General features: G+C 39.4%; 1 protein-coding gene across 3 annotated transcripts; it reads left to right on the forward strand.

Annotated features, from left to right (window-relative positions):
- The first annotated feature begins 49 nt into the window (after positions 1 to 49).
- ttyh3a (tweety family member 3a) lies at positions 50 to 22,081 on the forward strand. 3 transcript variants are annotated; one of them, XM_088007660.1, is made up of 15 exons: positions 52 to 289; positions 793 to 911; positions 3,935 to 4,104; positions 6,071 to 6,182; positions 6,343 to 6,563; positions 7,781 to 7,876; positions 8,606 to 8,678; positions 9,373 to 9,448; positions 12,345 to 12,400; positions 13,558 to 13,650; positions 14,258 to 14,350; positions 14,915 to 15,051; positions 16,172 to 16,345; positions 17,566 to 17,641; positions 20,243 to 22,081. In XM_088007660.1, exons 1-15 carry the CDS (start codon positions 238 to 240, stop codon positions 20,402 to 20,404), a joined length of 1,710 nt encoding a protein of 569 aa, XP_087863786.1. In that variant the 5' UTR covers positions 52 to 237; the 3' UTR covers positions 20,405 to 22,081. The 3 variants fall into 3 exon arrangements, with proteins under 3 accessions (XP_014833540.1, XP_087863786.1, XP_014833539.2); XM_014978054.2 differs by lacking the exon at positions 20,243 to 22,081 and adding an exon at positions 18,066 to 18,164 and having other exon boundaries at positions 50 to 911; XM_014978053.2 differs by having other exon boundaries at positions 53 to 911.
- The last annotated feature ends 2,551 nt before the right edge of the window (positions 22,082 to 24,632 follow it).

Genomic DNA, 24,632 nt, shown 5'->3' on the forward strand with positions numbered 1-24,632 from the left:
CACCGATGATGATGTGGTTTTGTTGAGTTCTGGCCGGGGTTGGGTTGAACTGCCAGCTGGGGGACTGTCGTGAACAGTCGCAGCGTTGGCTTCAGCCTCCTGCGCTCAATTCCTAGCTGGATGGAGAAGTCGGTCTGAATGAACAGAGAGAGACATCTGCGCTGGAATAAGTGTGGAAAAGATTAATTAAGAGACCGGAGAACCGACAAATCTGGACGAAAAGAAGTGCCGACCAGAATGCCAACTGGAACAAAAGAGACTACTTCTTCTTCTTGTCTTCCGTCTATCGGTGAACAGAACTAACTAGCAGCTAAAAGCTAGCTAACCTACATTGCTGTCTTAACTAGCTCTGAAGACTCGGTTGCTTTTGTTTTTTCAATAAAGGCATATTTTAAGTGAGCTTTAGCTCTTTGGAGTTTGCTGTTACATTACAACAGGGTGCTATAGTTAATAGTTCAGTGTTAGCAACAGTTAAAATAGGTAGACTGAGGAGGTTATTAGTTGGCTAGTTGCCAGTTTTAGTTAGCTCTTCGTGCTGGCGCTTGTTCAGCTGTTTCATATCTCGCCAATGAAGTTATTTTAGTGTGTGTTTTTTTTTTTTTTTTTACCTAAACAGCCACAACGAGCTGTCGTTAACACTTTTATGCTACACATCAACTGTTTTTGCGTTTCGTTTCCATCTTGGACTCAAACTGGATGAAGTGGATTATTTTTCTTGTTTACACCTGAAAGCATCCTTTTTTTTTCTTTTTTGCTTTTGACTTAATCTCTGACTTTTCATCGCCATGGCAGCTGTGGTCAGCTACTCGCCACCTTGGTGGGTGAACCTGCTGCACAGACTTCCCCACTTCGACTTAAAGTTTCAGCAAACAAGCAGTGATTTCCAACCAGAAGACTGGACATATCAGCAGGTAAAATCCCTCTTCACACACTCGCCTCATTTAATTGGGAACAGTAGGATTAGGGCTTCTTTGGTGTACAGTTCACGGATCATGTTTGCAACCTGGAATTAAAGATTAATGGTTTATTGTGACAGGTTTAGACCTGTTTGTTCTGTTTACCCTGTGATCCATGTTACCATCTGTGTGAACCTGTTCTATCCAGGCCTCGACCTTTTCCAGACACAAGCCAGCTGGCTCTGTTTGGGGTGTTTTCAAAACCATCCTGAAAGTACCCAAGAAACCACTTGTGTGACAGTATGTTTTAATCACATATTTTACAGCACACATGAATATTTAAAAATATGGAGTTGCTCTGCAAATACAACAAACAAAGAAGAGGGTCAACCGGTCTGGGTTTTTAACCATGGGATTTAATGTCAGCGTTTTTAACCATGGGAAAGGTCAAAGTGGACTCTACACAGCTTAGTAATCAGATAAGTCTGGGGGAGGGGAGAGGAGAACTGGATTTGTTCACAAGTTCAGAAGAAATTATGCTTAGTTTTGAAAATCTAATAAGAAGTTTGGTGTTGCTCAAATCCCTTGGCTCATTATGGTGTATTAATTACCATGCTTTTTTTTTTTTTTTTTTATGTTCTGGATTGGTGACACATCCAGCTGAGCAGATATTTGCCCTAATGATAAAAAAACTTTTAGGATCTTTTAAATGGGAAACTTTATCCAGTTTTTTTGTTTTTTGTTTTTGTAAAGGCAATAAAATGGCTCTAGTAAAATATTTTTGACCAAAACAACAGTTAAAAACATAATCTTAGATGAGAGTCAGGATGATTACAGAACGATCTTTTACATCACACCTGGACTGCAGACAGTGTTTGTGGATTTTCTGGGAGACGAAGTCACAAGATTCAGAGTTTCCTCTTTAATAGGAAGACATGATTCATAAGCTGGAGAAGCGACTCATGGTTCCAGAGAAACAGGAAGATGGTTCCCGGACACGCGTTGGTGGTTTTATGGAGATGTGCTCGATCTTGTACAGGTATGCGGGCTGGAAACTCAAGTTAATCTTAAGGCGTGAAGCAGTTCGTTTTCTTGTTTGGTCCTCCTTCACTTCACGTGGGCGTCTTGTGTTTGCTGCCAGCTCCGTTTATTTCCTCCAGGATTTAGTGGAAATGGTCAAGATGATCCACTTCTTTGTGTTACACAAGCCCTGTTCTGTGGCAGGTTATTGGATAGATGGATGATTTTGCTATGCGGTTTGAACAGCATGGCTGATTTTTGTGGAGTATTTAAATGCACATGTAGTTTAGCTGGTGAAATATGTGATTTCTCTCCCATCACAGTTTAATCATGACAGACGTCACTCGGCCACAGGCTCATCCCGTAAACCGGTATCGTTAACCTTCTGTGATGACATCCTGCTAATTACTGTTAACGCAGCTCTCCGCCCGCAGGCTTAAGAAGACGTTTCAACTCGTCCAGATGGCCGAACTGTCATTGTTGCTTACAATGCAAGCACTTCTTAATGATCCAACCTTGACTGACTTCTGTGTTGCAGTGTGTCAGCGATGTGTCCAAATTACTGTGCGTTTGCGTAGAGCCAAGAAGTCATCCGGCTACTTCTGATCAGCCAGTCTGTCACAATCGTGTGTCACAGTAGATAAAAAGGATCAGAGTTACCGCTCTTTAAAGGTTAGATCTGCTTGGTTTTTTAAAAACAGAATAAGTTCTCGTATTGAAATCAGCAGTCTTTAAAATTATTTGTTGGTCACAACGACTCATTGAAGTGATAAAAATGGAGCAAGCAGGAGAACGCAAGGTTTTGGAAATCTGCCACAGACGTGTATCCTCAGGAGTCTGCAGCGAACACAGAAACCTTCTGCCTGACCTACATACTGTATGAAGTGTTGCTGTTGGCTGAGAGGTCTAACTATCACTGTACATCACTCCACTGTAAGCATGGAAATACTGTCATTACAGTCTCATGAGTACCAGAGTTATTATTCAAGAAGATCCTTTTTTATGTTTTGTATATTGCAATCCTGTTCTTTTTACATATTTTCCCTTTAGCTGTTGTTTTTCGCATTAAACATTGTAGATGTTAAATGTTATACCCTCAATAAATAATTATTCATTATAATTTAGAATGTATTAATCATAACGTCAATTCTGATATAAAAAAAAACAATTTTGTTTACACAAACTTCATAATCATTTCATTAATGATTTCTGTTAGTCATTTTTATTTCTATTGCTTTGTTTTTGCTCGTTTTGTTTATTTTTTGGGGCTGTTTGAAATATCTTCCAGCTCCACTGTTGTGTTCCTTACAAATTAAAAGTTTATTCATTTTTAAGAGGCAAAGTTGCATTATTATATCATTACCATTTTATTACTTTAATATGGTCCCAAAACAACAATTCCATAATTTATCACAATAATGTCTGGGACAACTTATAATCCAGCAAATTTGTTACATACGTGACTGCTGTTATTGTTTTAGCTGTAAATGTGTTTGTTGGTTTCAGGAGAACAAACTAGGCCAGCCTATAAGAGCCTGAGGATTTTTCTGACATATTTAGACATATGGCTATTTAATATCATTATCAATTTAACTAATTTAACAAAATTTATACTGAAGACCTTCTGTAATATATCTTAAAAAACAAGATATATTTGAGGAATAGTTGGGCTGTCCTCACATTTTTCCCACTTTGAATAGCTAAAACCAGACGATATCACACCAGGTCCATATTATTTGACCATCGTTGCTCAGCCTTTTGAAGTAAAACTGAACACTGTGGTGAGATCAAAAGAGCAGTCTGTGGACTTGAGGAACGCTATAGAAGCTTTGAATCTGGTAAGGTTTTAGAGAGGTTTCATGAGAACTTGAAATCAGCCAGTTCGACTGTAGAGGAGAAAGTTCTGCCAGACCAAGCAAGTTTATTTCGCAATATTCCTGAAAGCATACTGCAAATTTTTTGAAGAAGTCTCCAAAGACCCTAAAACATAATAATAACTCTGCTCCTCTTTCCTTTAGTCCATCTTGTTGCTGGGGGGTTTGGCGCTCGCCTGTTTGGTTCTGGACCTCCTGTTTCTCCTCTTCTACTCCATTTGGCTTTGCTGCCGGCGCAGCAAAACCTCGGAGCAGCCCAACGCCGACTGCTGCGGCACGGCCTGGTGCGTCATCATCGCAACACTCGTGTGCAGGTGAGTGCAAACTCATGACCGCGCTGGTGACGGTTCAGTCCACAAATTCGAGTTGCCAAGCATAATTAGCTTTTCATTTCACCCACGCTCATGATTCACAGTGTTACATTGCACTTTGATGTCACCACATGCTTGTGCGTTATAGCCCCATGATCACGGCAAGTGTTCAACACGCTGTCGGATTTTCAGATTCTTAAGCTCTTAATCGTGAAAGAATCCATCTTGCCAGATTCCACTCTAATTAAGACGCAAATGTTTTAACCAGCCAGTGTTTTTCCTCACTCAAACTTTAGCTGAACAGTATTGTTTGGTTGCAGGGATATGGATATAATTTTCACAAGTATACCCGCTTTATACGTTTGCCTCTGCAATCATTTTCTTTACTTTAGTGGTGTCTTCATGTCATTGAGTAGAAAGGTGTGAGAATTTCACATCTGCTCATGTTTTCTGTCCTTGAACACGCCGTTGGTTTCCTGTTTTCCTCCTCCTGTTGATGGGCCTCCAGAGAGCGACCGCAGTTGATTCAGAGTAGCACAAAGAGCTCAGGGACCCAATGAGTACAAGAACTGCATCGCAATCGCTGCGTCTCTGTGCGCTTGTACCCACGCACTAATGTTTTAGCCAAAATAGGAAGAGGGGTTGGGGAGGTTGACGCTACCAGTTTAGTTTCAGTGTTTTGTTTGGCTTATATTTCTATTGTTTCTTTACATTTAGTCTGTTGAATGTTTTCCTAACTCCTTTCCAAATGCAGCAACAGTCTGTAGGTTCATATGACATCAGGAAATATAATTTGTTTTTAATGTTATTTTTACTCACCATAGTGACAGGAAGAGATTAGCAGCCATACAGGAAGAAGGAAAACCCCCAGCTCCCCTCTGGCCTGTCAGTTTATCCATGCTGGTGCAAGATTGTAGGAATTTGCTTCTCCTTAATGCATTTGTTGAGACTAACTCTTATGCTGTTTGCCATATCATCGTAATTAATAATATCAGTTAGGGGTGCACAGATTATTAGCCACGATTTCTAAAAATTTTGGTTGATTACAGATTGGCCAATACATGCATGTGAAACCAATCTTATCCACCAGTCTTGTTTAACTCTGCAAATGTCTGAAAGTCAGCCACTCTCCTCTTTTTCTCTGTCGTGAAAGAGAGATGGCTGGTGGACCCGCCCACCAAGTCACGTCTACAAGTGGGCAGTTAACAGTCACCCACTGTTGCCAACTTGGTGACTTTTCATCCTATATTTAGCGGTTTTTCAAACTCACCAAGAGACTTTTTTTTTTATTGGTACAGACTAGCAACTAGCAACTTTTTTTCTTTGTGTTATTGGAGACTTTGGTGACGGTGTCAGTTATAAAAAGAAAGTTGCTATCGGCCAAAGACAGAATTAGCAGGTTGGGCTTTTTAAAGATCGGTTATCGGAAAGAAAACTGCATTCATAAAATCGCAAAACAAAATACATTGAAGTTTGTCACTATAAGCAATCAAATTGTAGACAAGTCCAAATAATATTAACAAGTTTCAAATGAACAGATAATAACGTAGCTCTAAATTAAGCCACCATTGCACAATTGTGTAAAGTGAGTACATCTTTTTCTGTTCCTGTACCTTTTTCTGCCCATGTAGCTGCCTGAGTCGTTTGAGGCCTGTCACAGCCAATGAGAGCTGATCTACTGCCTCACTGCAGCCTTTGTCAGCCTTAGCGTGGGGTTTTGGGCCATTGCTGGTCCATTCCTCTGTGTTTCCATGGTTCTCTATAGGGTCTTTCTGCTGAGGCTGAAAGGAGCCCGTTGACGGGGGTCCGAACCGACAGGGTTAAAACAGAGTTCACACGCCTCTCACCCTGCCTGGCTGTCCCCCACACTTGGTTTCTTCTGTGTCTCCTCTCTGTGTCTTTTTTTTTTTTGCCAATCCCTCCTCCTCACTAGCCAGTCTCCCCTCCTCTGTTTTTGTCTCCCCCTCAGTGCTGGCATAGCTGTCGGTTTCTATGGGAATGGCGAGACTTGCGATGGAGTGAATCGACTGACGTATTCCCTCCGCCACGCTAACCGCACAATCACTGGAGTCCAAAAGCTGGTAAGACCACAAGGACAGTCATATGGACATGTCTAAATAATTCAACACTCTTCTGCTGTGAGCGTCTGTGGTTTCATTTCAACTTTGCTGTGAAATCCAGTATTTTTTTTTTCCCTCTGAACACAATCATGTCCTCATATGTCCATGTGTTTTACGCTAGGTATATGATAGTACGTCGTCGTTGAACCAGACAGTGGACAAGAATCTGCAACAGCTTGAGGGCCAGTATGCTCAGCATGCAGACTACCTCTCCATCATCCAAAAGCTGCAGGGCCAACTGGATGAGCTGGTCAGGCAGATGGTCGAGATTCCTTTCTGGGACAACAACCTAATTTCTCTGGAAGATTTGTCCACCAGCATCGAACTGTACGACTGGTATAGGTAAGACCATAATAGTGCAGTCCACAGAACGGCAGACGTTGTCTTTTTATTATTAAGCTTTATGTGCAGACACTGAAACGTTAATGCACAACCCTGTGGAAACTCGATCTGCCTTTCATATTGAAAGCTTGTGTGAAATGATCTTGAGTGGCTGGACTCTCTTAAATTGATTTTCCTAGATGTTTATTGGAAATCTAAAGACGGAATTTATGTGGAGCCCAAATCATAAGAAATGACTTCAGCACATCATTAGGCAGCATTAAGCTTGCAGCGAGCTTAAAGGTTTTCTAATAAAAAAATACTCTAATGGAAATCTGGCCAGACGCCATTTACATGATACCAAAAGTATGCAAGTGCAGCAGAAAGTGTTAATAGAAATAACACTATTTGGACTGGTTATGTAATAGTAGGCACTCAGCTGCACATTCAAGGGAAAATGTAGTCCCTGGTATTTAGCTGCCAGCAGTTTGGTCTTTGCTCACCAACAATTTGTGTGCTTTATTAAAATTGTCTTATAATCAAGGAAGTTGAATCTATTCTCATTATTAGATTAGGTTTCTGATTTTATTCATGGTGCACTTCAATGTGACCACACAACTGAAAATAAGATCTGTCAGGCTGGACTATTGATTGGAAAAGCATCAGTTTGAGAGGTAAATAGGACTGTTTAATGCTTTTGAAGTATCACTGAAGGTAAGGCGTCTTCAACACAAAATAAAATGTTGCTAATTGTTAATATAGGGTTAGTAACTGTCTGTGCCTCTAAAGAGACTCAAACTTTGCTTTATTTATTTTTGCTTGAATTGTTGGCAGCACCCTCTGTTATTAGCCTCCCTTTATGAATGTTGCTTTCCTATTAATCCTAAATTTAGCCGGAACTGATTGTTACCCATCACTATGAAGATTGAATGCCAATTAAATGGTTTGCACTAAAACACTATGTTAGTAGGTTTTAGGTTGTTGTTTTTTTATTTTTCTTTGTACAGTGAGATACATTCTTCAAATCTTACTCCTGTTTTAATTAATATAACAAGGAATTCATTTCATGCATATTTTTATAGACTGGCATAATTAGATCTGAAAAACACCAATCACTTTTTATTGATAATTGCCTAGTAATTTACCATTTAATTGCCTAGTATGCCAGAATAGTTTTATGCAACAAATGTGTTCTCTCAGTGGTAGAAGGATCAAATAAAAAACGACTCTCTCCACAGGTGGTTGGGCTACATCACGTTGCTACTCTTCGACATCCTCATCTGCCTTCTTGTTCTGTTTGGTCTCATTCGCAACTCAAAGGGAATACTTTTAGCGTAAGTGTCATCATTTGGTCAATGTTTCCTCACATCGTTGATCTGTTTTAACAAGGAACAAGTTTATAAGACGCAATAAAATCTCTGCCTCAGCAGGAGTTTTATGGCTCCTTTTTCTAAGTGTTTTTTTTTTGTTGAGCGTTTCCTTTCGGTTCCTTCCTGACCCCAGATAAGCGGAAGAAAATGAATGGATGGATGGATTTCCTTCATATTGTCAAAAACTAACTTAGTATGGCAATAGTTCTGATAAATTAATGTTACATTCTGGATAAATGAATACTAACGAAGAATCTTATGTGTTGATTCGTCATCTTATGCCGAAATTTCAACTTCCTATTTCTTAAATCTTGCACAAAAATGTTCAGTTGACGGTGAACTTTGTGAACCCGCCTTCTTATTTCTTTATGTTTTTTTAAATCGTAGCCCCAAATTTTGCAGAAACCTAAATAAAACACCTAAGCAATAATTTCAATTATTTTCTTTCTTTAAAAATAGAACGGAATTGTATTAGTACTTACTTCACAGATGTCAAGCTCAAAAATCATTTCAGATTTATGTTTGTTAAATCGGAGCCTTATGGTAGATTCACAGAAACTGTTCAGTTTGACCATGTAATTTAATCAGTTTTATTGTGTTAAGCCTCTCTTTATGGACGTGTACCTCTTGATGCAATAGTTCATGGTCTAATGCTGCTGAAGCGTCCTCCTGACCTCCTCTTGCTTCCCACAGGGTGTGGTTGTTCGGTGTCGTAGCTATCATTATCAGCTGGGTCTCCCTGGGGCTGGAACTGGCCGTTTCTGCGGTGAGTGTCTGCAGGGAACGATCTTGTTTACCTGGTGGAACTGCTCTGTTTAACACATGTAATTGTTCAATATGGTTTTTCTGCTAGAATCTTGATGAAAGTGAAGTGAAACACTCAAATGATTGACTGTTAAATTCTATAAACCTGGATATAATACTCTAAATCTCAGAATGAATAAAGGTTTCGCAAATTCCATTTTTAATAGACGTATTGTTATAGGTGTTGCTTCAATAAACACCTGTGTCCATTTTTTGGTTCACTTAGCTTTTTCCAGAAATCCTCAAGACTAATAACAATGATTAAGGCCTGTAATTGAAGCCTGGCAGCTGTTATTAGAACGGCAGCCGTACTGTTAAAGGGGAAGCTGTTTGTTGCGTTCTTCACTGAGAATATAATGTACTAAAATGCACAATAGAGCATCATAAATCCAGTTTTCTATTTTCATTTACCTAGCTTTAATGGACGTCTAGTTTTAATGTTGACGCAAGTTAATCTTCATTTATGCAAATTAAGAAATTTTGCATTCACTTTATAATCTTTGCCTCTTGTGTCTGAATTAGCATGAATAAGTGCTTTCCAGCTGAGATTGATCCAGCTTTTCTTAATGCAATAACTAATTTATATTAATATATTTGTTTAGTGTTATTCGGGTTGATCAGTGACTAATTTCAGATCTGAATTTTCTTGTTTTCAGAGCTCGAGTGACTTCTGCTTTGCTCCTGATACATATGTTACCACAGTAGTTTACCAATATGAGGTCATCGATAAAGGTATGATGCCTCCTGTTATATTTTGATTCAGACACACACAACGACATGTAGTCATGTCTTAAAATTAGCAATGCAATCCATCATCTGCTAAATGGGAGTCTTATGATGAGTGAATCTCATCCCTTCCTCTCAATCCCCTGATTGTTCTGCGGTAATTAGACAAGATGACGTCTTTTTTTTTCATCCACAAAAAGCCCCCAAAAATTGCTGCCACATCTGCAGAAAGGTCAAGGGGGAATGGGTTGCCATTTGAAATGGCACAAAAGCCTCTCTGACACATCTCGCTGTAGCAGTGTCTCCAATTCGTTCCATGACAGGAGGCATGTCGCAGGACGGCAATAAAAGAGCCGTGGGTTTTCTTGTTTGTGTATGAGGGAGATATGAGCAGGAAAGCAGAAGATCAAAGGCAGGAGATGAAAATGATGTTTTTTAAAATAAAACTGTTTAATGTTCCTTCTCAACATCAGCTCAGCTAAATGAGCTCTTTCCTGCTCTCTTCTGAAATATGATACCAGCTGAATGTAAGCAAACAGAAATTAAAACGTCGGCTGTAATTACTGTGCTTTTGAGGCAAAGTGAGGAATAAGAACAGAGTTGCTATTTATTCAGTAATCTGTATTATAATTATGCTTTTACATGTTTTCTGCCTAAAGCCTGAGATGAAATTATGTTTGAGCTTCATGCAACTTTTTCTACAGTAATTATTGTAATTTCTCTTTTTTTGACAAGTTTTTTTAGATTACACTTTTTTTTTGACTAATTCTACATTATAATTTTGCAATGCACGACAAAACACTTAGCTATACAAATGTCTAACTCATATATTTTTTCTTCCCTTCATCAGCTTTTGCCTTTCTCTGTTTTCATCTGAAACCTCGATAGTAACAGTGTTTTACTACGCTATTTAACTCAGCACTTTCTGCTCCTGCATATATTTAAACATGTATTATTATTATTTTACATCACATTCTCTTGTCCTACCTTTCTTGCAGCTTTCTAATCTGGGTTCTTTACTCTATACACCTAAAGCTATCTGCATTTCCTGATTTGTTTGCTTCAGCAATTGAGATGAAGCTAGTTTAGTCGACCCTTTGCTTAGTCAATTATTCTGATTATCCAGTCTTTTAAAATTTCATGAAGTTAAAAATAAAACGCACATCAACTAAACGGCTACTCCAGTGAGTCTATCACTATTGCTCAGCCTGCTCATTTGGTACTCCAGCGCCAGATGTTTTTTTTTTAATGACTGCATATTTCAAGACAGCAGAGATTAGCAAACTGATCATAAAAAAAGCCCATAAAGTTTTCCAAAGACAGAAACAAATTTAAGACAATGAGACAGAGTCTATTCCATTGTCTAAAGATTGTTCCCATCTGTCTGTTTCACTATTAGCTTGTCCATTTGTGACTTCAATCATCTTTCCATCCATTTGTCCATCATCGTTTAGTGATTAATTATGATAAATCAATAATTGAAATAATTGGCAACTGTTTTAGTAATAGATTAATCGTTACATGGCGTGTATAGACTAAAAAGAGAGGCTAGCTGCTGAAGGAATACTCGGTAATTAAATCAAAACTGTACAAAAAATATATACATTTTGCATTTCAGCTTAAAAAAATGTCTTTCTGAAAATATATTCTACTGACATTCTCAAGTGGCATAGTTTTAGAAGTCGGTGAGTATTTGCACTGGATTATTATGTGGACCATTGTTAATGTGCTTATTTTATCATTAACAGCACTATTAATAAGTTACCAGAGGTCTATGTGTCCAAAGCGACATTCACTGAGATCAGAGAATCTGCTCTTCCTAACGTTCTCGCCCGTCATCTGGGCTAACGGAGACCTGCGTGTGTGTTTTTCCTTCCTGTGTCGGAAACATGCCGGGTGTTCAGTTGTGTTGCGGGCGAAAATAAATCTCCTGACTCAGCAGAGAGTTTGAATGTCACCAACACGTTATGCGTCAGTTTGGTGGCGGCGGTGTTCACGGCTTGGCTCTGTGTCGCAGTACTTCTGAGTCAGACGTGAAGGATTCCTCATCGACGGAAGTGCGTGGTGATCACAAGTCTTAGCTTCTAATAATTCTAATCCTCTTTGGTTCACTTTGTACTCCGAGCAGAATCCAAGTTTGGTCTTACAACAGCAATGATGTAACAGGTTTTGGTGTTTTTACAAAGCTGTGTGCTGTAGGAGGAATTATACCTGCAATTCTCACTGGGTTTGTATTAGCTACAGGGATTTGAAATGGTTCATTTAACGTTTATGCATGTTTTCTAAGGTTTGAGAGGTCAGGATTCTCTCATACATAGTTATATTGGTACTGACTTGTTGCAAGCTGTGACAAGTCACAAGATAACGGAATGGGCTTTTTCTGTGCTTCAACAAAACAGACAGAAAACAGAACTTAGTATGTGTATGTTTATAACACTTTCTCAGAACACATTAAAGGCAAAAATACTCTCTGAATTGAGATTTTTCTGCTTTCTGTTAATTCGTTTTGCATTTACCTCCCCTTCTCCTCTCACATGGCATTTCTTTATTTATAAAACCCTCTGTGTTGCAGCACAAGCAGATTAAACTCCATCAATGCTGCAACTCTGCCTTTGCATGAAATCTATCTGAAGTGGGTTGAAGTAGATTCAGGAGTTTCCACTGTGTTTTGTGACCTTCTGTTAAACTTATAGCAATAGTGACTGGTCAGTTTTTTCAGATACTTACCAAGATAAATGCCTTATCAACTGGCTTTTGGATTTTAGTAAAATAATGACAACCAGGTGACAGTTATTGGACTGAACGATAATGCAGACATTGCTAAAATGGCAATTATGTTGTCTCAGTAAAATCAGAATAAATGTATGCTTCTCTAACATGTTCTTGTCTCTGTTCCTCTCAGAGGTCCTCCAGTACTACCTTAGCTGCAGTCCGGAGCAAACCAACCCCTTCCAGCAGGTTTGTTGGACTTGCATTTTACAACTGCAAATTTGTTTACTCTGAAATATTAGCTTAATGTGTTAACAACTCAAATCTAAGGGATGACAACGAAACCTGCTTTGATTAATAATTTTTTTTTTCCATCCCTCTGCAGCAGTTCAGTGCGTTCCTTTCTCAGGGAGTTCATCTGATGCGCCACAGCATGTGTCCATGCTAATAGGATTGAGTCTGTGCAAACTGTACTCATTAAACATTTGTTTGCACACCAGCACAGTTCTAAACAACCAGATTTTTTAGAACAGCATAATTAATTTATTTTCTTGAATAATAGTTTTTATTTTATGATCCAAATGCAGCACCTCCAAATAACAAACTTGATTCAAATGAAAACTTTTATTGATCTCTACTAGGTGTTGGATGTTGCATCAATCCAAACGCACAACTTCCTCCATTTTGTGAAGTTCCCTTTTACAAGGAACAAAGATAAACCTCTTTCAAAACAGAAAGCAGTACTTCTGCTTCCTTATTATGATCTCCAGTGAGCTACTTGAGTACATGACACTTGTTTTGTTTATTTTGTTTTTGCCATTTTAAAATTGTTTCACTTTATTACTTGTGACCTGTCCCTTTGAAGTCTGCCATATGCCTTTCAGTCTTGGAGTGAAACTAAAAAGTTTCACTCCAAGATGCTCTAGAGAGTGGTCCTCCTCTATCTACGCCTCCTAATGGCGTCTCCATTGGATCCGCTGCCTCCTGCACTGAGCTCTGATCTAAAGGTTTAAATGAAAATGTGTAGCTACAGCCTGGAGAAATGTTCTTACATATTTTAACTTTGGAGAAAAACCTTCATCTCAAAGCTTTTCAATGTTTCTGTGGAATATTCCTGTCGATGTCAGACTTGTTTCTCAAAATGGATTATCTGCGTCTTATATGTTTGGCCCACATCAATAAGTCAAAACCTTTGAGTGCTTCTGATGTCAAGGGCGTCTATTGTTATTGGAGTGTTCATATATCAGAGTATAGATGCCTTTGTGCTTTTAACTATGAAATGCCTTATAGAACCAAAATAGAAATGGCCGCTGAAGGTTCTTAGTGATATTTCTGAGAATTGTAAAACTTTTATTTGCACACGGTCGTCACTCACTGTCAATTTTTTTTTTTTTTTTCTTCTTCAGAGGCTTTCAGGGAGCCATAAAGCATTAGTGGAGATGCAGGACGATGTGTCTGAGCTGCTGCGCTCTGCCACCAGAGAATACAAACAGACCAGGGTAAGATACGAGGAGCTGAAACTGTATCTTGGTGAAAGGAATCGGACTGAGCTCCAGTCGGGGGAGCTGGACCCGTCCATCATAACCATCAGCTGATGGCACACCTGGGGCCTGCTTTATGTCCATTTAGCTGCGTTAGGCTTTCACTGGACCTTGTCCACACAGCGCTGGTATTGTCTATCGCTGGTTTTTACTCCGTTGATGGCGGCATGAATGAGAGCTGACGTTGGGAACACAGCGGGGCACGTTTCCCTCTTCACCGACACGCACAGAGAAATGTGCTGAGGTTGTTCAAACTATTTCGTCAGGCAAGCTGATGCGTTTCCAGCTAAAGATGGAGATAAAATGTTGACTAGAGGAAAAATTAAAATTATCATGAATTAAAATCGGCTTTTCAGCTCTTACTGCTGTATATTTATGAAAGGCCGTTCCGAGATAAATGCGCTTTGAACGAATAATCGAGAAACGACAAGCAAGCAGGAACAGAAAAATGTTGCTCAAGGTTCTTAGCTTATTGTGTTAACTCTGAATATTTCTGATTTTCTTGGTGTTTCAGCTGTTCAATTATGCTGTTTTTTTTTTTTTTTCTTCCTCCAATTCTTCCCAGGGAAGTTTGGAAGAGATTCAGGGGATTCTGAACACCACTGAGATGAGCCTTCATCAGCTCACGGCGCTGGTGGACTGTCGCAGCCTGCACATGGTGAGCAGAGGCGACAAGCCGAGACGCCGTCTCGTTGTAGCGCTGCTCCGACCAGGAAACTGATTCGTTCAGGCAGTTTTTACAGCAGCTAACTTGTATAAAGGGACCCATCTTTGATGGCCGAGTTTTCACTCTATTTGCATTTTGGTGTCCTGTACTTGTTTCTATTCTGCTGTGTTATGAATTCGGCAGTGCTCCCAGATTCATAAGTCCCAGGATGTTACATCCAAAATCATTTGAAGTTAAAACCATTTTTGTACAACTTTCTTGGTATCTTCATGTATATTTCACATTTTCATTTCAGGCCACATCAAAATCATGAATACACTCAAAGGACAGGTGGTAGCAAAATCTATCAATGAAACCACCCATTGAACTGTTAAAATATGAATAAATAGCTAACTCTGCATTTCATGAGTAATTCTTAAAGTTAAATAACATTGAACTTTTGTTCACATTGATGTAATCTGGCAGAATGCAGATAAAAACTGCTTTGATTTGATTGATAAAATAATATTGAGACTTGCTGTAGGGATTTGACTGAGGGCTGAATTTGTCTTGTAGGACTATGTTCAGGGCATGACTGGACTGTGCTACGACGGGCTGGAAGGCCTCATCTACCTCTTGCTCTTCTCCTTCGTGACTGCGCTCATGTTCACCTCCATCGTCTGCAGCGCGCCTCACACCTGGCGCGGCAAGCGGTGAGATATCTGCTGCCTTCGTGGAAAGCTCCACAAACGTGGCCGTCCAAAAGCTTTCATGTCAAACTTGTACTCGGAATTGTATATGGAGTGATTAATAATTCAAAAGGAAAACTGATTAATAATTTATGGTTAAAAAAAATAAATAAATCTGGCTTTCTCGGGGGGGGGTTTCTTTAAACCTTGTACCAGAATGATCTGAAGACAAAAATCCATCCAGCCCAGAAGACTCCAGCTGCTTTCTCCACCTAATTGTGCCATGTTGGCTGAAATCTATCACAACCCTTCGCTTGATCTTCAGCAAAAAATGTAACATTATTCAGATTTCTTTCTCCCATTAGCAGCAGGATAATGACTGCAGAGTTGTTACTTAGAAAATAGTTCTAGATTCCCCACATAATTAACTGATTATTCCTTATCAAAGGAGGGGGTTTGTTCATCAGTTTTATCTCAGCTGGTGCTTCCTGTCGCAAAGCAAAAAGCTTACGCTTCTACCAGTCTGTTGTTTCCAGTGTTCCCCACTAAGCTTGTTCAGCAGTCGAGTCGTAATGAAGCGTGGAAGCTAATTATTTCAGCACATCTGGAATCGCAGCACAGAGGCAGGTTATGACTGGGATTTACAAGCAGGACCAACATTTCTTTAGGGTTTTGAGCCATAATTATGCTGTTTGGAATCAATTCCCAACATGCATGTGTGATGAAATCCATAGGGAAGTATAATAAATGCAGTGATGATGTCATAAATATGGTATGATGGAAGTCAAGCAGGTGGTGGCCATGAACTCCAGGGGGAGACGTGCACTATTTTTATTTTTCTAGGTTCCAGATTTTTATCTCAGCAGAAGCAAAATATATTTGCTGTGACCATTTTAGTTGAAACAGAATAAACTGCATTGGTATATTTTTACACATGAGGTTTTTATAATGCCTCATCTTGTCTGTTTTTTTGTTTTTGGGGGAGAGGGGGGTGGTTTTCAACCTAAAAAGGCTAAAAGTCGCAGGAGGGAAAAAAACGTGACGGTGTGGCAAGTTTTTTGCTCCATTGTCATCATCGAGGTAGATCAGAGGCACCCCCTGGTGGTCGTTTAAAATTCTTTTTTTTGTTTTTTGCTTTCTGCAGGAGCGATGAGGACAGTGTAGATGAGTCTCTGAGCCCCGGTGGGCGGCAGACCCATGACAGCCTGTACCGGGTCCACATGCCCAGCCTGTACAGCTGTGGCAGCAGCTACGGGAGCGAGACGTCCATTCCTGCCACAGCCCACACCGTCAGCAACGCTCCGGTCACAGAGTACATGTAAGGTCCCACCTGCCTAAAACCATGCAACAAGAGACTGTAACTGAAAGCAGAAGTGGTTGACGATGCATTTGCATGCCATGTTCTTAACTCTGCACATTAAGGGAGATTTCTTTTTTTTTTTTTATTATTTCCTCTTGTTGTCAAGAGGAAGTTTATGTGACCCCAGAGAGAAGCTTAGTTCCCCCCATAGTCAGCAGATGCAGCTGTTTCTCTCCAGCTGTGACGGTTGTGAAACCCAAAGCTCTCTGAGGCTTCATGCTAATGATACTGGGGGATGGGGATACTTCAGTTTCTAACTTTGTGCAAAACCTTAGTGGAAGCAAAGTTTAATGCCTTTTCTCTTTAAAATCCATATACAAAAATCTACACTACTGACATTTTGTGATGTGAATAACAAGACTTTATTTTTCTGCATAAAGAGAAAATGAAGTCTCCAGGGTAAAACAGCAGTAGTAAACTTGTGGCATAAATATCCATCATGTTAAACTAATACTATGTTGATCTCGATACCAAAGCCATCCACCTGAAATTGGAGAAACGGAAAAAAACGGGACTTTTTTCTGAAACTGATGGAAAAAGCAAGACTGAAACTGGTCAGAGTGACAGCAGCATGGAAGGAGCTGCAGGGATTTCCAAGTACTTGTTTAGTAAAAATCTCCACTATTCTTGTGAACTAAAGATTAGGTTTGCAAAAAATATTTTCTTCAGAAGAAAGATATCCAGGCCTGGCTAATCTCTCCCAAACCTTAGCAGGCTAATGTGTCTGATGAAGCCTACTGTAGTTGCAATGTTTGGGCCACAATTTTAAAATTGAGTGCCACCAAAAGAAGAATTCTAAAACTTTTGCATTTTCATCTGAGTTTTAAAGCTGTCTTGTTACTGTCAGATAAAACTTTGTAATTGTTTTCTTATGAAAATCAGCTCTAGTGATTGTGTCTGTTGGAGGTTTCATTTTTACATTTCCAGTCAAGCTATCTAAAATAGCAACTTTGATCAAATAGTGTGAATTTACATTTAATTTCCTGAAAAGGTGTATTTTTGGAGATGTAAGGTTTCTACCTGACAGCAGCAATAGTTGAAACAAATTCTGAACTGATGCATTATTGTCTCCTTTTTTACATCACAAAGACCTGCATTTTAAACTGGTTGTTTAGATTTTTGAGGGTTATCTTTTAGATGAGGTTGTGTATTTGATGTGTGTGTGTTTTATTCTGCAGGGCTCAGAACTCCAACTTCCAGAACTCTCGCTGTGAAAACACGCCACTGATCGGACGCGAGTCTCCTCCTCCTTCTGTAAGTTTTTGTTTTCTCTTTTTTTTTTGTACCAGCAGACTGTTATACATCATTATCCTCCTATATCTTAATAAGTAACAGCAACTGTAGTGACCTTTAAGCAGGTGTGGTGTGTATTTTGCCCCTCAGCCCTTAGGAATCATTCACATCCATCAAACATAAGAGCCATGCTGTTTTTCTGACTGAGCTTCATTAAACAGACCTCTGAGGTTCACTCCTGTGTTCAGGATTGTTTCGGTTCGTTCCCAGTAAAGAGTTTAGGGTTGACCTGAGTTATTTAGCCCCCGACACGCCCCCGGCCTTGACCCCTCCTCTAGAAACCCTGCTCTCCCTCGTGTCTGTGTGTCTGCTTGGACCTGGACACTGCTTTGTGCATCTGCTCTGTACTCTCTTCTTGTCGTTCTTTCTCTGCGAACCCATCCAGTTGTATTTGACTGCCGCGGACAGTAACAGCGGTCACTGCTGGCAGTTAAAGCCCTCGGAGAGTTCAAGATCGTTTTGGTAACTTCGTCTGCTTTACTAACAGGTACAGAACATGGCCGCCCGCCCGCCTTCCCACACCTGCTGGCCTGTCCTCCCTCTGTGTCACCTCCCAGAGTTCTGGCTTTGCTGACCCCATTCTAAGGTCCCAGTGGTGGGATTTTAGGGAAACCTCCCCCCTCATGTACCCTGCCCTCTCTTCTCTGCTGTCCTACCTGGTGTCTAATCTGATGTTTGTATCCCCCTCCTGGGCTGCATGTTTGCCTCCCCCACTCCCAAACCAACAGGAACATGTGAGGCTGCAACTCTTCCCTGAGTCACTGTGGCGTATGAATCAGTGGTGAAATTAGAAATCTCTTCCAGCATTTTTATGCTGGAAGTATTTTTCTTGAGTACTTTGATCGAGGGCCAAAAATGCTCCAATTCAATAACTAAATGAGCGCTTGCGCCTAAGAAATCAATATAAAAATAATGCATTTATGTTTATTTTGGTATTCTGGTCAATTAGTATTAGATAACTCAAAGTGGAAATCATCACTTAAGTTTTAAATGATGTTAAAATCATGCTGTATTTCATTGTTTAATTATTTTTGCATTTGTGCTGTGCCATGGCCCATGAATATTTTCTAATATTTTATTATGCAGATCAGTCACTGTTTTCCCTGTTGAGTCACTTAAATCGGTGAGGAAAAACTGTTGCAAACCAGAAGTATGAAATACTGAATAATACATTTTTTAAAAACATAATGATTTCACATTTTATTTTTTTATCGGCTATATAAATTGTTGGAATATTTAAATACATAAAATATAAGTACTCATTAACTTATTGTGTATTTTCAGTTCATATCACAATATAAATGTCTAACAAATTTTTTTCTTTATCTAATTGTTGCACTTTTGGTCCTCAACATGAATGACTTTATAATATTAAGTTTATTTTGTTTAAATAATGCATGGGTGAAAGCATAAGGTCACATTTAATTCAGCAAAAACCTTTTTTTTTTCTTGGTCTGACTTTTTTTAACTATTAATGAACTTAGCATTAGCTGCAGGCAGAGTGAGTGGAGGCGGAGGAAGGACTCTTTCTCTCTAGTATAGAGAGAAACATCCACACAAACAGAGAAGTGTTTCTCCATCTTGTTTTGTCTTTCGTCATCCCTCTCCTCTTCTCATCCTCGCCACATGAAGCCCAGGTGACAATGTGGACATTTTCAAAATAAAAGCTTTTTATTGGAGGCATTTGAATGCAGCCAGTAGTTTTACACAAAAGACCGTTGCAGCTGTTCTCTTGATCTCATGGAAAAAATTACAAGTCCAGCATGTCAGAGATCTAGACAAAACCAGAACTTTGAATATCTGGTCTTGAATATCTGGCTGGAGTGCCACTATAATAACAATGTGTGTAAGATTCTACCATTCTCTTTCCTGTAGTATAAGTAATAAAAACATGCAGACCATGAAGTTGCAGTAACTTCATGGTCTAAATGGTTACAAGTTGATATTGAAAAGAGGAAGTTCTGGTGTGTTCTTTTTTTTTTTTTTTTTTTTTTTTATCATGGCATAAAATACATCTAAACCTAAATGCATCCAAGATGGCCGTCTCCACAGGAGTGAAATGCAGCCCCTGTCATGCTCGTTTTCCTCGCATCCGTACATGCATGGATCCGTTCCACCTGTATATAAATGTCTGACTCTGTCGGTCTACACACAGCAGGAAGAAAAACGATTCAAACTACAGCAGGGTTATATTGACTGTTCCTTTTATTTGTCTCCTGTAAATTTTTCAGTGATTTTGATTTTCCCATAGAAAGATGGTCTGTGCAGGATTTTCTCTTTTTAGTGTTTTGTTGTTTTTCCTTTTGCCTTTGTATTTTTTGTAGTTCTTTACAGTAATCTCTTCAAGATTTAGTGAAATTCATGCATCTTTTTCATTCATAAGAACTCCAAAAATCTCTTTCTGTCTATAAAAACAGTGTGTTGCTGTTGAATGAGAAAATCCTACATTAGATTTAGTAGTTTCTTTTTTTTGAGACCAGACAGATTTTTTTTAACCTTTTTCTATATATGTATGTATAAAGAATAAAACAATGACCTATTTTTGTCTGGTTCTGTTTACAGTACACCTCCAGCATGCGGGCAAAGTACCTGGCCAACAGTCGGCCCAATCCCAACAGTCGACCCGATCCCAACAGCCGACCCGATCCCAACAGCCGACCCGATCCCAACAGCCGACCCGATCCCAACAGCCGACCCGATCCCAACAACTCTCCTGCTCATTGAGTCTCTCCGCTCTCCACCAGTCTGCAGCGCTGCACATCTCTGAAGCCTCTCCTCAACTCTCCCATTTCTTCTGCTTCCTGCTTGTTTTCTCTGTATCAGTTTATTTGAACCAAACATGCTTTCTCCTGCTTGGCTGAAGCACAACCAGAGGACATGCATCAGATTGCAAACTGTGAGTCAGAAGTACAGATATACACTCCATTGTTCGTTGTTTATCTTTCCACGGATCATTAAGGGTGCTGCGACCGAACTCCTGAGCTGATCCAATGGACTTGAAAGATTTTTTTTTTTTAGCTATAATTCATGATGATATCAAACTTGGCGGTTAAAGTACTGTAACAATACTCTGTGTTTACTCTGGAATCTGTAGATGTGGTCTTTCACACTCAGCTTAGATCTACTTGTTCCATTGATTAGATTAACTTTAGCTTGTTAAGACTCTACTGTTCTTGGAGCTTGAATCGTACTGTACTTGTGGCACGTCCAACACACACTAACACACTTGGCTTATAGTGGCATTCTGTCTTAAATCTGTTGTCTGGGACCAGTTTTCCTGTGGTATTGCATGTTTGACCACAGTCTTGTTTCTTTCTTCTTATTGGTTGACTTAAAAAAAAAAAAAAATTACACTGAGCCCCGTTTTCACAGCAGTAGTTGCTCAACTTGTGAAGCTCTGACCTGACACATGTTTTATTTGGTTGAAAGAAACTAACAAGTTGGAATTTATTTTTCCAGCAGATGACTGTGAAAAAGATAAGTGTGTGGTTGCTTTAAGGGTTTAAGGATGAGTTTCAGTTCCCTGTAGCTTCTTAACTGCCTGTAATGCTCTGTGTGGTTCAAACTGTTCACACACGCACACAAAAAAAAATGCAGCAGTAATCATCCCAGTAGGAGTTTCGACTTGATAAAAATGGCTTTTTCTCTAGAGGCTTTTCTGGAGAAATGTAATGCATTTGCAATGCGGTGCCTCAAATGTGTTTTAGCATTTAAATAACACTCAGAGAAAGTAGTGGGTGCTGTGAAAGGATTGTGAAATCTTCAACTTTTTGTGAAAAAAATAAATAAAAAATTGAAATTCTTTGTATGAAAATCTGTTGCAGCATGACGAACCTTCAAATGTGGAGTGAGTTGTTTTGCGTTTCAGCTGCCTCTGCTTGCTTCTTAAGATGTGATCTGTTGTAAGAAGTGATGTTGAGACTGTGCCAACAACTTAAGCACAAATATTTTAGTATCTCAGTAACTTTTTAGATGTTTTTATTTTTTCAACCAAAGGCTCCCGAGTGGCTGTGAAACAAAAAATGAGCCTGAATTTTTCAAAACTGTTTTTTTTTTTCTTTGATAATTCACTGATGCAGTCTGGGTTTTTGTTTTCTTTTTTGTAGTAGTAGTATCCATCTTTTTGTAATGTACAGGTAAAGATGATTACAAAACATTTCCGACTCTGAAATCTTTATTTTTTTTTCTTTCTTTAGAGGGCCTGTGATTCATTTTAAGGCATTCCTTTATTTTACTTTTTAAAGAATTAATGTAAATATTGAATAGATTTGTCTTTTTTTTGTTCTTCTTTTGTGTAATAGACCTGTTTTTATACATAATTTTGTAATGTGTTCTTGTAAAGGCTGTGGTCATGTTGAAGCTTGAATGCTGTGTTTTGAAATTAAAGGAACTTTAACTGAAGTGCAGAGGCTGTCGGAGTCGTTAATGCGAGCAAATCTTGACACAGAACAAACACCAGGGAGCAGCAAAGCGTCGCTGCTCAGATCTTGTGCAACAGACGAACCTTTTTGTGCTTTTTCCAACTTAAAAAAACACATTTAAAGTTAAAGCTTGGAAGCCCTGAAAGTTAAAAAAGCATTTTTTCCCAGGTTTACCTCAACACTGATCATGCGGGAATACGTAAAAGCATTTTCATTTGTTTTCTTTTACTCCCCTTAGACAAATAGAACTGTCAGAGAATTAAAAAAAGAAACATTTTGTATTATGACAGCTGCAGGCTCATGTTCTGAATTTTCCGCTTCCTTCTGATTCAACATTGTACGATTTTGTTGCTAACTTTCTGTGAAGCTGCATTCTTAACTAATACATCAAATCAAATTTAGCCACCAAAGCGTCTGCAGTAAAAAAAAAAAAAATAATTGACAAAGGAATAAATAAAAACAGAAGTTAGTCCAATTATTTGACGGTCTGTTATCTATCCTGGATTAAAGTCCTGACCTTGGTTCTCCTGCCACAATTCAAAAACATAACATAAGTTAATTGGTTCATTTAAATTTCCTTTAGATATCACTGGAAATAAACAGTGGATGGACAATGTCGTGGCTACAATCACAGAAACAATATTACTTTAGAGGTTTTAACATATCAGGCTGTGATGAATATAATCTAAAAAACCAAAAAATCTTTCTTTGTGAACAAAACAGATTTCCAACTAAAGCTTAATAATGGCCATAAGTGTGTTACAAAAATGCAGAGTGCTACTAAAGTTACATATACATCTGTTTGTTCACGTTGGATCTAAATGAGTGTAGGTATTTCTTATGCAGTGGTGCAGATGGAAAAAGCCAGACTTGTGTGTCTGACCTCGCCTCATCGACAGCAGGCGGGGAGGTCAGTGTCAGCGCCAGGCCACCAGTCTGGTTTTGTCACTTCCTTTGTGGCCCCAGCCAGCTGCTGTCCTCCAAAAACATACTTTCCAACTTTGAGGGTTGGAACAGAAAAATAGCTTTCAACCTCACTTGTGCTCAGCTAAAAGTAGCTATTACTCATATTTTGAATTAAAAAGCCTGTAGAGCCTCCTCAGGTATTTAAAGCATCAGACACTGATAGACTGATGAGAGCATCTCCTGATCGCCTGCTGCTTGTTGTGGAAAAACTGCAGATCAAACAAAGCATAATGGAGGCAGGGAAGTTTTTACAGCCTGTTCAAAAACTCAGAGAACTGAACATGCAAATGAAATTTCACACGGCCCCACTGTTGAGGAAATTGAATTACCCTGCTTGTTGCTGAACTGGAGGAATGCATTACTAATGCTTTGAGGTGAAGAGCTGAATGGAGAAGAGGAGGAGGAGAAAGAAGGGGAGGGAGGGAGGGAGGAAGCACCCCCCCCCCCCCTCCCCACACACACATGGACACTTCCTGAGTTGGACTGGGCTCTCTGCCAAGCTGTCGGACCATGGCTCTCCTTCTTCTCAGTGTTGAGCAGCTGCAAGGCAGCAAATCAAGTAACACAAGTGAGATAACCCCCCCCCCCACCCGTTTTCCCCCACATCAAGGCAATTCAACACTTCCATTTAAAAAAAAAAAAACAAAAAAAGAAAAGGCTTCGCTTTTATCAGACCCAAACACAAGGGAGACGGACGTCACCTCCGCCTGAGTCCTCTCTGACGGACCTCGTGTCTAAAAGCCATTCTTCTGTCAAACAATAACGCTGTGACGATGTATCAGAGGACCAACTGTTTAAACGTGCGGCTTTTCCACGTGTTTGGGGAAAAACTGAAAATGTCTACGTTGTTGATCTTTTCTTGCAAAAGGTTCCATAAATATTTAGTGCCCCTGACTTTCTGACTGCATGTAGTTTCAGCTTATGTCAAAACATCAAGTAAAACATGAGTCTTGGTCATATTGTTCCCATTTTCCTCTCATACCTCAACTTACTGTCATCACAGTGAAGATAAAGCAGCAAACTACAAAGGCACCTCTTTATTTCTTCTTCAGATGGAGACAAAAAAAAAAAAAAGAAACAAACCGCCTGGGGGCCTATTGTGTCAAATTGTAAACAGCTGCCATGCTTGGGAAGGATGTACTTACTGTACAACATTGAGGAAAGCACATACACCACATATAACATTATTACACAATATACTGTCATGATTAGGTTTATAATCCTCATGAATGAATGAATGAATGAATGAATGGAGTGACAGTGATTTAATATGATATTCTGATCATTGTAGTAAAAATCAACACTAATGCAGACAGTGAAAAACTGGATTGAACATAGAAAATGGGTCTGCAAACCTACCCTATTCTCTCCAACTCTCTGAGATTCGTCAACAGCCTCAGGGTCTTGTATTCGGCCCATTGTTGTTTATCGTGTACATGTTGTTCCTGGGGTCAATCTTTGACAAACATAATCGTCCGTATCATTACTTTGCCAACACTGAGGCCTAATTCTTGCCGGGTAATCTGTACAGCCGTGACCTCCTGACACCACAGCAAAGCTTTCTT

Source organism: Poecilia mexicana, unplaced genomic scaffold (genome assembly GCF_051168715.1).
Source record: "Poecilia mexicana isolate PSO_F unplaced genomic scaffold, ASM5116871v1 scaffold_8, whole genome shotgun sequence".
NCBI classification, from domain to species: Eukaryota; Metazoa; Chordata; class Actinopteri; order Cyprinodontiformes; family Poeciliidae; genus Poecilia; species Poecilia mexicana.